Consider the following 14,491-nt stretch of genomic DNA (forward strand, 5'->3'; position numbering starts at 1 on the left):
AATTCTTCTATTGTGAAAAAGCTCAGGAAATTTGATTCTTCTGGTGACACAGAGCAAACATTTATTTCTGGTGCTTTGACCTCTAGGCCTGACTCACCTGTCAAACAGTTCTCCTCCTGTAACCAGTTCAAGGACCAGGCTGATTTCTGTGGGGGTTTCAAATATTTCCTTGAGTTTTATCTGAGGGAAAGATGTACATTAAGACAGAACATCAAATACGGCTCATCCCCATCTTCCTTGACAACATCTAAAAGTTTGGACAAAGACGAGTCGGCATTACCAATGGCTGGGTTAGCGCGGGAAGGTCCCTCGATCCAGCACTAGGCAGGCAGTGCTCCTCTATTTCTCAGTTGCTGGTTTTGTCAGACAGCTCAGTTTTTTTTCCAAAGTCTTACTAAATTTTGACATTTTTCATTTTGAGATAAATCTCTTAAAAAACACTTCCTAAATTCTACCCAAATGTTGCAATCTTTCTCCCTCCCTTCCTTCCCTCTCTCCCTCTCCCTCCTTTCCTCCCTTCCTCCCTCCTTTCTCCTTCCCTCCTTTCCTCCCTTCCTCCTTCCTTTCTCCTTCCCTCCTTTCCTCCCTCTTTCCTTTCCTCCCCTTCTTTCTTTCTTTCTTTTCCCTAGAATCAAATACAAGACCCATCTTTACAAACCTGTCTGAAAGCACTAAGGCAGCAGGAGATGAGCAGTGCTTTATCTTGGAAACAGGGGATTTGGAGTTAGTTTGTGAGGTCGGGGTGGGTGTGAAGTGGAGTGGCAGTCTGTGTACACTTCAGCACTTATAGAGTCCCTTGTTTGTGAAGGTTTTTTGGACAGAGTGGTGGGACAGAACTGACTGACCACACCAGGGTTTCATCGCATTCACACAATCCAACCCAATGTAGACATCTCTCCAGACATCGGAGAATCCAGAAGCCAGCACTGATCTACACTGAGGGGTGCTCCACAGTGGCTCCCTCAGAAGGAGGCCATGGAGAACGTGACCGTGGGAACTGAGTATGACTCGTTTGAGAACTGCTTACTCAGAGTCCTCACACTTTACTGCATACAGAACTCTGCTTTAGTTCTGAGAAGCGAGGCGCCTGGCCCCACACTGTGGATGACAACAGTCTGAGCTGCTTAGGACAAGCCTGCTCTCTGATCAGCGTGCCTGGATGGAGCTGGGGAGCACTTCTAGCTAGCTCTGCCTAGCAAAGTTCCAAGAGAACTCTGCTCAGTCGTTTCTGAGAATCTTTTCTCATCCGACCCTGCTGACAAGGCCCTTCCAATTTCTTCCTTGAATATCAACCTGGTGACTAAGGGAAATGTGCAGCTAGCACTATGGGGCCGTGAAGACAAGGCACAGGGTGGGAAATCAAGGCACCAAGGATGGAGAAATCGCAAGCACAGAGGTGTGTGGAGCCTGGGTCCTGTGTGGCAACCCAAGGTTGATGAGTCAGTGCTGCGGTCCATCTTCCTATTTATTATGAGAAAAATATTTGCTAATGTGTAGCTAAGTGCACCTTTAACGTGTATATCAAGGTGTGTGCACTTTGGTTTGAGCATTGCAGGTCATCACCCTGCACACAAATAGGGTTGCTTCTTTTTTAATTATATAGATGGTTTAATTTATAAAATCAAGATGCTGCTGTGAAAATGATTGTGTTCTTTTTCACTTCATTGATTCCAAAAAGCTTTTCACTCATTTTTCTCAGAGGCGACCTGACAACAGAGCTTCCGGAAGCTGGTTAGTTCTCCCATTCACGTACATCGTTTATTTGCATCTTTGCATTATTTCTGAAGCAGACACTCTCCCAAAGGCTGAAATGACTTTGGAAAGCAATGCCTTTTGCTTCAAAGGCCTTTTCGGCAATGGCATATTAAAAAGATAGGAAACAAAAGAGGGAGAAAGCCAGTGTTCATTAGAATAAAACAAATTTCTCAATTTTCCCTTCCTTTTATGCATGAACAGAGGCAAGGTATGTACTGCTAGCCCATCTATTCTGAAACTGATTGCATGTGGTGAGGTAAGGCCTTGAGTTAGGCAGTGCTGCTTCTCAGAGAGGAAGAACCCCTCTTTCCCATCAACACTGACAGTGAAGAACAATGAGCCCATTCCCCCAGCTTTTGAAGGGATTGAAACGGTAAGCGAACAGCCACTTACGATGTTCGGGTGTGAGAGACGCAGGAGAACTCCTATTTCGGTTCTCACGATCTTCTTGTCCACCTAGAAGGAAAAATGGTACAAAGAGAAAAGGGCTTGAGCTTAGAAAAATGTGACAGTGCTGGACATGAGAAACTGCATTAGCCATCTGGGTAAATAAAGCAACTGGAAAAGTGTCTCCCTGTCTCTGTGTGTCTGTCTGTCTTCTCTGTCACAGACAGACAGACACAAACACACATGGTCTTATTATGTGGCTCAGGGTGTCTGGAACTCCTGACCCTCCAGCATCAGTCTCCCTGGGGCTGGGACTTAATTAAAGGTGTTTGGCAGAAAACACCCATACCCTCTGAGCTGTCTTGCTGGCTTTGATACTCTTCCTTCACACTTAAAACAAGACTATTTGCTGACAGCTTAAGTAGCTCAAAACAGGTACCTTGTGGAACACTACAGTTACCTGGTCTGCAAGTTTTTACAAGATACATCTAAACTGACCTTTCTTATTTGTGGACAAGATATCATTGATACGTAAGACCATTGCTATAAGAGCAATAGCTAAGGCACTTCACACTTGATGGTGGACTCTTTTCTGGTCTTCTTCCTCCTTCTATTCTCAGATGGATGCCCTACCTCTCTCCTTCAAAGATAAAGTAGATCTAGTAACCAGTGGAACACACCATTTATAAGATGTTTTACATGGTATCTGCCCCCTTTCCTATAAAAAAAAAATTACCATAACTACCATTACCACTAGCACACAAGTTCAGCTCCACCTGCCCCTCACTTGTAGAGGTCTCGCCCAGCCTCATAGAACTGTCAATCACTTCACCCACCTTCTTGTCGTAGATGTGCCAGGCATTTCAGCCTAACCCACATATACTGTCCTGTGGACAGGTGATAGCATCAAGGCTTTCTGCCAGAACTAAGCCATCCCACAGTGTTCTCCCCAAAGACTGCTTAAATAATCAAGAAAATATATTCCTTTTATATTTGCAATTATGAGAGCAAAAATGAGCAGACCCCACTGTTACCAATGTCCTATTTTTATACTGTATGTCAACCTAGGGAAAACTGTCAGAAGCCATAATGGGACAAGCTAATATACTAGCAGGTGATCATCCCGAAATGGCCTGCTTCAGATTATTATATAATCTGCGAAAGGTGAGCCCTCATTAAGCAAAGCTGTGGGAGACTAATTTTAGGAAAGATTCCTGTTATTAATATGCTTTTCCTATTATTATTAAACATATATAATAATCAATAAGTAATAGCACACCCCTTTGGAGCAGATCTCTGCAGATCCACAAAGAGGTACTATCTTATAATGACAAATAGATGACTTAAGTTTTAATGATGATCCTATAAGAATTCCTAAAATTATATCTGTGATTATTAAGTTCTTTTATAATGGGACTGCTATTAGGTCCTTTTATGATAGTAAAAACTGCAATGAGAACTCTGCCTCCCAATTGTCACTAGTTAATTGCTTTTAGATGACCACCAGACTTTTTCCTATTCAGAGCACATTCCAAGAGGTTGTAAAACAATTAACCAAAGGTCATAAAAAGGGAAATAATGATTTATTACAGATGCTAGGACAGAATATAAAATATTGACTGGGCTTATCTATACAAAACTTCACTTATAACTTAGTTATGGTTCTAAACCTTAGGTGAGCCCATAGATCTAAGACAGGTGATCGATGTCTAGCTAGATAATTACTCCTAATGGATATGTATGTAAACATTCTCTGTTGTAAACTTCTATTTCAATCTTAGCCATTCTGACTGGTATAAGGTGAAATCTCAGGGTTGCTTTGATTTGCATTTCCCTAATGACTAATGAAGTTGAGCATTTTTTAAGATGCTTCTCCGCCATCCAAAGTTCTTCAGGTGAAAATTCTTTAACTCTGTACTCCATTTTTTAATAGGGTTATTTGGTTTTCTGGAGTCTAACTTCTTGAGTTCTTTATATATATTGGATATTAGCCCTCTATCTGATGTAGGGTTGGTGAAGATCTTTTCCCAATTTGTTGGTTGCTGATTTGCCCTTTTGATGGTGTCCTTTGCCTTACAGAAACTTTGTAATTTTATGAGGTCCCATTTGTCAATTCTTGATCTTAGAGCATACTCTATTGATGGTCTGTTCAGGAACTTTCCCCCTGTACCGATGTCCTCAAGGGTCTTCCCCAGTTTCTTTTCTATTAGCTTCAGAGTGTCTGGCTTTATGTGGAGATCCTTGATCCATTTGGAGTTGAGCTTAGTACAAGGAGACAAGGATGGATCAATTCGCATTCTTCTGCATGCTGACCTCCAGTTGAACCAGCACCATTTGTTGAAAAGGCTATCTTTTTTCCATTGGATGTTTTCAGCCCCTTTGTCGAGGATCAAGTGGCCATAGGTGTGTGGGTTCATTTCTGGATCTTAAATCCTGTTCCATTGATCTGCCTGCCTGTCACTGTACCAATACCATGCAGTTTTTAACACTATTGCTCTGTAGTATTGCTCAGGAGATAGCAGATGTTGGCGAGGATGTGGAGAAAGAGGAACACTCCTCTACTGCTGGTGGGGTTGCAAATTGGTACAACCACTCTGGAAATCAGTCTGGCAGTTCCTCCGAAAACTGGGCACCTCACTTCCAGAAGATCCTGCTATACCACTCCTGGGCATATACCCAGAAGATTCCCCAGCATGTAATAAGGATACATGTTCCACTATGTTCATAGCAGCCCTATTTATAATTGCCAGAAGCTGGAAAGAACCCAGGTATCCCTCAACAGAAGAGTGAATGCAAAAAATGTGGTATATCTAAACAATGGAGTACTATTCAGCCATTAGAAACAATGAATTCATGAAATTCTTAGGCAAATGGATGGAGCTGGAGAACATTGTACTTAGTGAGGTAACCCAGACTCAAAAGGTGAATCATGGTATTCACTCACTAATAAGTGGATATTAACCTAGAAAACTGGGATACCAAAAACATAATCCACACATCAAATGAGGTACAAGAAGAAAGGAGGAGTGGCCCCTGGTTCTGGAAAGACTCAGTGAAGCAGTATAGAGCAAAACCAGAACGGGGAAGTGGGAAGGGTTGGGTGGGAAGACAGGGGGAGGGAAGGGGGCTGATAGGACTTTCGGGGAGTGGGGGGTCTAGGAAAGGGGAAATCATTTGAAAGGTAAATAAAAAAATATATGGAATAAAAAAAACCCTTCTATTTCAATTTATGATTTGACTCTTTGTGTGAACTTGCGATGAACTTTGTAACATGTGATCATGTATTTGGAAAGATGCTTAAGGGCTGAAGGAAAAAGGAAGAGTCAGAACTGAGGAACTGAGGTGAGAGGAACAGAGGTGAGAGGAACAGAGGTGAGAGGAACTGAGCTGAGGAGGTTTTAGTCAGAAGAGAACAAGATTAGAAGGAGAATGCAGAGTGGAATAACTTAGAAAGTATAGGTAACATAGAAAAACTAAGAGAGCTATGTGCAGGATGCAGAAGGAAAGAGGAAAAAAGACCTGCAGAGAGCAGAAGGAGCAGGCAGGCTTCTCCTTACCATGGGACAGAGCAGGCCCCGTGGGAAGGACAAGGCAGGCTGAGTCTTATTAAAAGGAACAAAGCTTTTTTTATATATACAAACATGGTTTTGATTCATTTAGCATTAAAAGGGTGGAAGCTTTTTCTTTCTCGATGCAATAAAGATTGGAGCTCATTTCTCATCCAGAATGAGTGAGTTCTTTCTGCACCGGTGCTTGGTCTTTTGCTCCATATGCATATGTAAGTATGGATGTGTGTGTAAGTATGTAATTGTGAGAATGCATGCAAGCTGAGCCCAGCTGAATTTGTGTGGAAATGTGTAAATGAGGACTCTGCATGCATGAAGTTGTGTATGAATTTATGTGAATTATGCATATTCACTTATGTAAAAGTTTTTCTTTCTGCTGAGTGTTATTCTCTTCTCCTGGTTCAATGGAAATTTATTGCTCCAAACTTTCCCCTAGCCCTAAAGCAAGAGGACAATAGGGAAAAGGCTCCAGCAACTAATCCTTTACTTAATCTCCTGCTGTTTTAGGATGAGGTGCCAAGTGCCTGAGACTGCAGTCTCTGGCTTCAGAGGAACACAGAAGGCAGGTCAGCTACAATAGCATAGTAACTTAAACTTAGATAAGAAAACTTTTTATTATACAGCAACCCTAAATATCACGTAAGACAAAGTCTACCACATTTTTGGCTGGAACCATGTGTGCCCCTTGGTTGATGGTTGTCCCTGGGAGTCTTGGGACTTCTGTGTGACTGAAATCATTGTTCTTCCCATGGGGCTGTAAATCCCTTCTAGCTCCTCCATTGGGGACCCCACGCCCAGTCCAATAGTTGGTTGCTAGTTTCTGCCTCTGTATTTGTAAGGCTCTGGCAGGGCCCCTCCGGAAACAACCATGACATGCTCCTGTTGGGCATCAGTGGGAGGAGTAGTCCTTGGTCAGGTAAAGACACAATAGAGGTCCCAACAAAGCAAAATAAAAGGGGAGGGGGAGGGGGGTCAGGTGGAGGGGCATATAGGTGGAGGCAGGGGGTGGGAGGAGGGGCTGGGAGTCTTTGGGGAGGGGGGAAATCGGGGAAGGTTTTACCATTGGCAATGTAAATGAAGATGATATTCAATAAAAAAAAAAAAGACAAAGTCTACTCCCCCACCCCCCACCTCCACTCTTCCTGACAGGGCTGGCTCCTGGCAGAAAATTACTGAGATATGCAAAGAACTGCTGATATTACCTTGTTCCTGTATTATTATATATGAATTCATTCATTCTTTAAGCCTTATGATTATATGAGGCACCAAATTTTCTTTCGTATTGTAATCTAGAACTAGATTCTATTAGTGGCGATTAAGAGACCCTAGCAGGTTCATCGCTTGACATTTTGGAGACAAAGTCCATTGAATTTCTCATCTGCAAAATAAGAAATGCTCCCCATCTGTATGCTCAGGACTGACTCCTCATCACAACTATGATAGATGGGACTCTCTAAATGTCACATGAAAACAGAAAACTTAAAGTGCAGTCTGTAGTAAACATTTGAAACCCAGCTCAGGGGAGGCAGAGAAAATGGATCTTTGCAGCCCTAGACCTGCCAGCCTGAATTCTTTGAAAGGTTTCAGGCCAGTGAAAAACTCTGTTTAAGAAGGTGGGTGTTCCTGGGACAGGACACCCTAAATTGCCCTCTTGCCTCTATATATTCATATACACATGCACACAAGCACAGGCACACATGTGTACACCCTCCAATACACATACAAAGCATCAATGTGCCACTGATCTTGTTCTCATGACACCAGAGATGTCTCAAAATACAAGAGAGTACACATCTTTATGTGACCATGTGACAAGACTTATGCGCTATTCACAGGCAAACTGTGAACAAACTCAAGAGACTACTTTCAGTAAAGAATGGCCTCTACCCTCTAAATTATTATCAGAGGAAGAAAAGGTGGGCTTGAGGAGAAGTAGAATTCTATGTCAATGTGGTTAACATTTTATGAGGTAAACTATTTATAAAAAATGTTAAAGAACCATCATTAATAACTAAAGACTATCATGCTAAGTGAAATAAACCAACTTCAAGAGAAAAACATTATACTATCTTTCGACTACAGAATATACACACATAAACCCAACACCCCCTCACGCACCCACATCTATGCATGTTCACATAATATCAAAACACAAGGGCAAATACATTCAAGATAAAGAAAGAGAGCAAGGTGGATGGGGGCAAAGAAAGAGAAGATGAAATTAAGTAAAATGAAACTCATTGTTTTCACACTAATAAAAAAACTAAAAACATTCCCATCGCAATAAACATTTAGACATCATAGATAATAAAATATCAATAATTATGCACTTAAGGGAAAGCTTTATAGCCATGAAAATTGTGGCCATTTATGAGATAATGTTGTACACTCAGTGTTTTTGCAAATCCATGCCCAAGAATATTAAACTATTATTCTAGTTACTTTGGTGTTTCTGTGATAAAATACTCTGACTAAAAGCAAGTTGGAGAGTAGGGGATGTACTTGTGTTACCCTTCCAGGTGACAGTCTGTCACTAAAGGAAGTCAGGGCAGGAACTAAAGGAATAACTGAGGACGAAACCATGGAGGAGCACTGTCTCCTGGCCCGCTCACTTAGCTAGCTCACTTCTACCATCCAGATTCACCTGTCTAGGAATAGTGCTGCCCACAGTGGGCAGGGCCTCCCCACATCAATCACCAGTAGAGATAATCTCTTACAGACACACTGACAAGCCACACTTATTGAGGCAGTTCTTCCATGGAGGTTCACTCTTCCTAGGTGACTTGAATATGTGTCAAGTTGACAACACAAACTAAACAGAATAACTATGAACACTACAAAATAACAACAGAAAATGTGTTCTACTTGTGTTTGATGGATATCAGCTTTCATCTCAGAATACTTGTTAATGCATGTATGAATATCCCACACAGAATGAATCATCGGTTATAAATTCTGTCTAGAGAGAGGTAGGGAAGATATGATCTGTCTATCTTCCTAACTGACAGCTAATGCAGGCAATAACACGGAAGAACAGATTTACTGTGCGCAGAGAAAAACAAGCTGGTAAAAACCCACTCAAGTGACTGTATATCACACTGATAGGCTCTAGGGCTTTCACTGTGAAAGAATAAGGAAAGATACATCCTAATACATCTATCTAGTGTTCTGTGACTCAAAACACTTGGAAACTACCTCAGTAGTCTCCCTCAGATACTAAAGTATAGCTGACTTGCACAATTTAGACAGAGTTAATATAGAGCAAAGCTTTTCCATTTGCAAGTAACTAACACCTAGTTCAAGCTTACCTATGCTGTAGTAGAAAATTTGGCACACAGAAAGTCAGAGAAGATCAGTCCACAGATAGCCAAATACAGAGGCTCAGACACAAACATTGTCCTCTCTGTTTTTGTGGCTCCATTTTTCTCTTCTTTTCAACTTGTAGAAAATGTGGCTATAGAAGCCCCAAATCTTTACTCTTCAGTGTCATATGTCAAGGATGAGCCCTCCTCTCATCTGTATGATAATCTCAATGAACCTGCTCACTGTTTTGCTTTCAATGCATAAATCTACATGTAAGAGACACGTGACTACAGCAGAGCCACCTTGGGTAAGGAACCCTCTCCTCTGATCAGCTTTGAAAGAACTATAATGTCAGGTTGGTGTAGGGCCTGAATCTCCTGAAATCCAGATGTTGTCAGACACCAAAGGCTGCTTTGTTGGTTGTTTTATTTGTTGCCTTTCTTATTTGCTTGCCTAAAATTATGAAATGTTATTTTCTCTGCTTTTTCCCCCATGTCCCAGATTAAATAATAAATCACCAATTCTTATTAATTTGTAGCAATATTAGCAATCAATAGATTTAATACTCAAATTATGGTTGTTTAACAGACAACCATACAGACTGTACAGGGAAGTAATTTATGCTGCTTTTTCATGAAACTCTTGTAAATTTGTCAAGGACCAGCCTTGGCTTGGAGAGGAGTTCTGAGGAAGGATTGTCGGAGCAGTGAGAATAACAACTCGTGGTTCTAAGCTGATGGCCTATGTTCTGCTCACAACAGGTTTCCAGACAGCATTCTCTTGACACAGTTCTCTCTTGCAATTCTGAAAATTCTCTGGATAGTTCATCTCTTGAAGATCAAAAGTCCAGTCCTTTATTTTACATATCAATTTAGTCATTATCCCAGGTGACCTTTTGATTATGACTCCATCAGTATCCCATGACCCCAGCCACTTCATTCTTAGAAATAGACAGCAAGCTTTTTTTTTTTTAAACATTCCAAATCAATTCAGAGATCTGCCTGCCCTTGTAAATATGGACAATGAGCTAGCTGGGTGGGATCCCGTCCTGAGATTACTATTTAAGAGCCAGAGCCCAAACTACCTCCAATCCAGGTTGACCTTGAACTCAGGAACCTGCCTGCCTTTGTATCTTCTTGACAAGATGGAACATAGTGCAACTACCTCTATTCTTTTAAGTTTGTGAAGCCCTTCATATAATTCATATTACATCTTTATATTTTGCCTAGTTGAGAAACTATATATATTTTTCTATAAATGAACCTTTATTAAAGACACTTTCTGCCATTTTACATGTTTTCAATGTACACTATACCAAAATTTCTATAAATAAATAACTCTATACATAAAAAGCAATACTTCCTCTTTCACATGGCCTCTCAGAAGCAGCAAATTCACATATTTTGTGGAAATAACATTAATCATCCAACTGAGGAGAACAGCCTTCTCAATGTGTTTGCTTTGGCCACAGCGATGGCTTATGCTACTTCACTGTGACAGAGGCCATCACTGTGCCAACACTCCCTCAGCTTTCTGGGGTTTTAAGGACCGAGTGTGTTTCTGTGTAGTCTTTACTGAATTACACATTGGCACTCTCAGGATGGTTAAAAACAGGGCCCCAAAGTGTAAATACACCCAGGTCTAGGACTCAAGTCTTGTGCAGTCCAAGCCCAGTTTCACTATGCAAGGAACAGTGCAGACAGGCCTGCTCAGCAGAACTCAGCTGGCCCTCTCTGGAAGCAGACTTCTTCCTTTTCTCCCCCACTGCGATTCTGTGTTGGCAGAAGTAAACTAAACCTCACTTTTGAACAATACACAGGTACCAACACTGGCAGCCTCTGCCTTAAGCTTCAAAGAACCACTGAATATTTTTGAACTTTCAGAGTTCTTTCCCACAATCTTAAGGGCTGTCCTGAAGGTCTCAGTGTTTACCATTTTGCTGAGACATAAACATATCCTTGCCTCCTGGACTCCTGCTATTTCTAATTATCATGGCGTCATTAAGCTTGGCATTAATATTTCCCCATAATCTTGGCAGGGAGAACATTTTCCAAAGGAGGAAGTAAATTGTATATATACAAACAAGATTTAAGCCATGACCACAGCAACCATCAACACTCAGGGAGACCTATGCCCTGCTGGCTCAGTTCCAGGGCTAGGAACCATGTCACACTGTCCCTTGCATGGCCAAGCAGGACTGGGCATGGGTCCGTACTGAAAAGTGATGTGTGGCAACCGTATTCCTGATGAATAAGTCAGACAAACTCACTTGAACCTGGAACTCTGCTTTCTTACTCTACATCTGTAGTGTGACATTTTGTCCAGTATTTTGATGTTACTAGTGACATATGTTGAAGGAAAGAAAGCAGTGTAAGGAAATGGGGAATAGCAAACACAAAAGGTAGGAGTTGAAGTTTGGGAAACCAGTTCCTAAAAAACTGTGTTAGGGAGGAGGAAAATCCACAGCCCCCATTATATTCTCAAAACTTCATATGTATCGCCATACAACTGAGAGTCAAGGGTCTCTAAGTTTATTCTTGATAATAAGCATCTATCATCTAGGTTTTATATGATCAGCTTCATATTACAAAATCTGAGACCTACAAAAGGGCAGGCAAAGTAAGATCTTTTTAGAGGAAGCTTACAATTTAATTTGAGGAGAGGATGTATCTATATAATGCCTTCAGAAGATAGTAAAGGACATATTTTGTCTTAAAGTTTCCATTGGAAGCTCATGAGATGGCTGGCTTTCTGTTAAGAGCTCTTGCAGAGAACCCAGGTTGAGTTCCAGGCACCCGCATGATGGCTCACAACTGTGTGTAACTCCAGATGCAGGGAATCTAATGCCACCTGGGACCACCATGGGTTCCAAGCATATATGTAAGTGCACATGCATACAGGTAGGGACTCATAAACACACCTAAAAACAAGTTAAAACTCCAACCTTTCTTCAGTGGAACATAGCTCTCTGGGTTGAAATATTGTTATTAGTAAATATGAGTATATTGTAAAAAGGTTTTTTAAACCTTATTTGACATTTTACAAATATCATCGCATGGTTAACAATAAATGCAGAACGTGCTGTTAAGTGTATACATGGTACCTGAAGATAATGTGGTGTGGGATGCGGATGACGGCCAGTGAGAGATGTTAGCCAGTGAGGTCATTGAAATATAGACAAGAGGCTCCAGGAGGAAAATACAACTTCTTTAATTTAGGGGGAAATTATGTTTCATGAAAAACTTCCAGTGTGCAAGAGCTACTCCACCTTTGTATAAAACCTCTATAAGAACAACAGACAGGGACAGATTTCTTCCATAGTGGTTCATTGGAAAACTACAAAGCCTTTTGCAGAGCACTAGCATTGTGACCTTGGCAATGGAGGAGGAGCTGGAGCTGACTGAAACTGCACATAAACCATCACGTACAGTGGTGGCAATAGAAGCCACGCAGTCACTCTCACTCAAGTGACTCCATATTTGAAACAGCTTTCAGAGAGCCACAGGTGCAGGGGCCCACCTCAGTGAAGGATTTACTTGAATTTTAACTGAGAGTAAATCTTCCCAAGTGGGTTCTGAGGACAATGTTGAAGAAAAGCCTGATGGGTTATTATTAGTTTTAAATAGGGTTTTACAGATAACAAAAGAGTCATGACAGTGAGGCAAATTCACAGCGCCTTTTCACAGTGAGTCACTCTTTGTAACATGATCACCTGAATCTAGGTATTTATGGTAAATCCCATGCACAGTACAGTTTTGTTAGCCCAGTTGTAACTTACGCACATAGACTTGTACATTCTAGTTCATCCACTAATTTTATAATAGAGTTTATGCTTTTATTGCCCAAGGTCAGCAATAATTTCCTTACTAATGTAGAGTAAATATATTTATATGATTCTTTTAAAAAATTATAGGACCTAAGTCTCCTAAGTTAATACTTATTTTCATTCACTATGCATTTAGGACTTATGTGATACATGATCCTCCCTAATATTTTCCTGAGTGTCTGATCAATGTAAAATAAGAGCAGATAACATAATACCTTAACTTTTATATTTTCATATTCACTAAGAAATTTTCTTCTAACACACATATCCTAAATGAACATTTAACCATATTATCTCGCATAGATTCCACATTATGATGACTTTTTAAAATTATGGGATAGATTATATTTATTCAGGAATATTCAAAACAGATAACATCACACACATACACACACACACACACACAACCCTTCTAGGTTGATAATTTGTTTTTGAGTTCAAAATTAGTTTCTCTATGACATCTGTTTTGCAAATGGTATGCACTTTTACAGTATTTCCTGTGTCACTGTGCTAATTCAAAAAGCATTGTCTCAGGATCACAGAAGAGCTTTCCCCCTTTCTACTCTCACAGTCTAAATAATGTCAAACTTAATTTTTATGTTTAGTAAGCCAAATGAAATCACAGTAAACTGTAAAATGTGTGAGCAGAGTGCATGCAGTTGCCAACAGTCTCCCAGCACTACCTTGTCCCTGGCTGGGATTGGCAGAAAGAATCTGAAGAGGTACCTATTTGGTCAGCCAACAAATCCTGAAGTTAAAAAAAGTATACTTTTATTCTCATTTATATGTTTCTATATGTGTCTATGTGAGTATATGCCATGTGTGTGCAAGTGACCATGGTGACCAGGAAAAGGCATCTGATCCCTGGAGCTGAGCACACAGCAAACAGTTGTTGCTGCCCACCCGGCATGGGTGCTAGAAATTCAACTGAGGTTCTCTGGAAGAGCAGCAAGCAGTCTTAACTGCTGAGCAATTTCCAGCTCCATGAATTTTAATACTAGAAAGACACACAGTGATAGAGTCACATTCATGCTTTCCAAAATATGGTGTTTTATTGCTGATCAAAAAGAACTTTGCTTACCACTTGAATTCTCCGTATTTGCTGTGACTGCCAACATAAACCAGATAATCCCCAAATGGCTTGGGCATCTGGGAATGCTCTGTAGAGCTCTGTCTCAGCTCTTTTCCTTAATTCACCCAAAGTATTCAAAGAAATATCTTCATTCATTCTTGTAACTGTTGAACTATTCAATATAACTAGATTGTGATATACTTTGAATATAAAATATGCCTTTTGAAGATTAATAAAAGAAATGTAGACATGACAAAACCTCATGAAACTCAAGATTTCTCAACACAAAAAGAAACCCTATGTTTGTGTCTGCTCTCATAGCAGAAGGTTGAGTAAAATAAATGCAGAGGAAGCATAATTCTTCAGGAGCATCAAAGTCCTCACAGTTGAATGAGGCTCACTAAGAATGGACCCTTCATAAGATTAAGTGTGAAACCTACTCCAGAGCTTTTGTCAAGATGCCGACAAGATGAAGGGCTTAAGGACTCAAGAAGGAGGGACTTGAAGGAAAAGATAAGCCTGCTTCTGTGCTGTGGAAGTGACAAGGTGGAGCAGTGAGAGAGAAACGGAAACCTGTGGATG

The 14,491-nt window shown here is 40.7% G+C and overlaps 1 protein-coding gene across 4 annotated transcripts in view; it reads right to left on the reverse strand.

The window, feature by feature from the left end:
• The window catches only part of Camk4 (calcium/calmodulin dependent protein kinase IV), a 235,520-nt gene that overhangs the window by 88,339 nt on the left and 132,690 nt on the right, over positions 1-14,491 (reverse strand). For all 4 annotated transcript variants that reach the window (XM_052155453.1, XM_052155454.1, XM_052155455.1 and 1 more), the window contains exons 3-4: positions 2,149-2,211; positions 98-180 (exon numbers count right to left, since the gene is read on the reverse strand). In XM_052155453.1, the coding sequence (XP_052011413.1) occupies positions 98-180; positions 2,149-2,211 (146 nt within the window). The remainder of the gene's footprint in view (positions 1-97; positions 181-2,148; positions 2,212-14,491) is intronic.

This window comes from Apodemus sylvaticus, chromosome 13, assembly GCF_947179515.1.
Source record: "Apodemus sylvaticus chromosome 13, mApoSyl1.1, whole genome shotgun sequence".
NCBI classification, from domain to species: Eukaryota; Metazoa; Chordata; class Mammalia; order Rodentia; family Muridae; genus Apodemus; species Apodemus sylvaticus.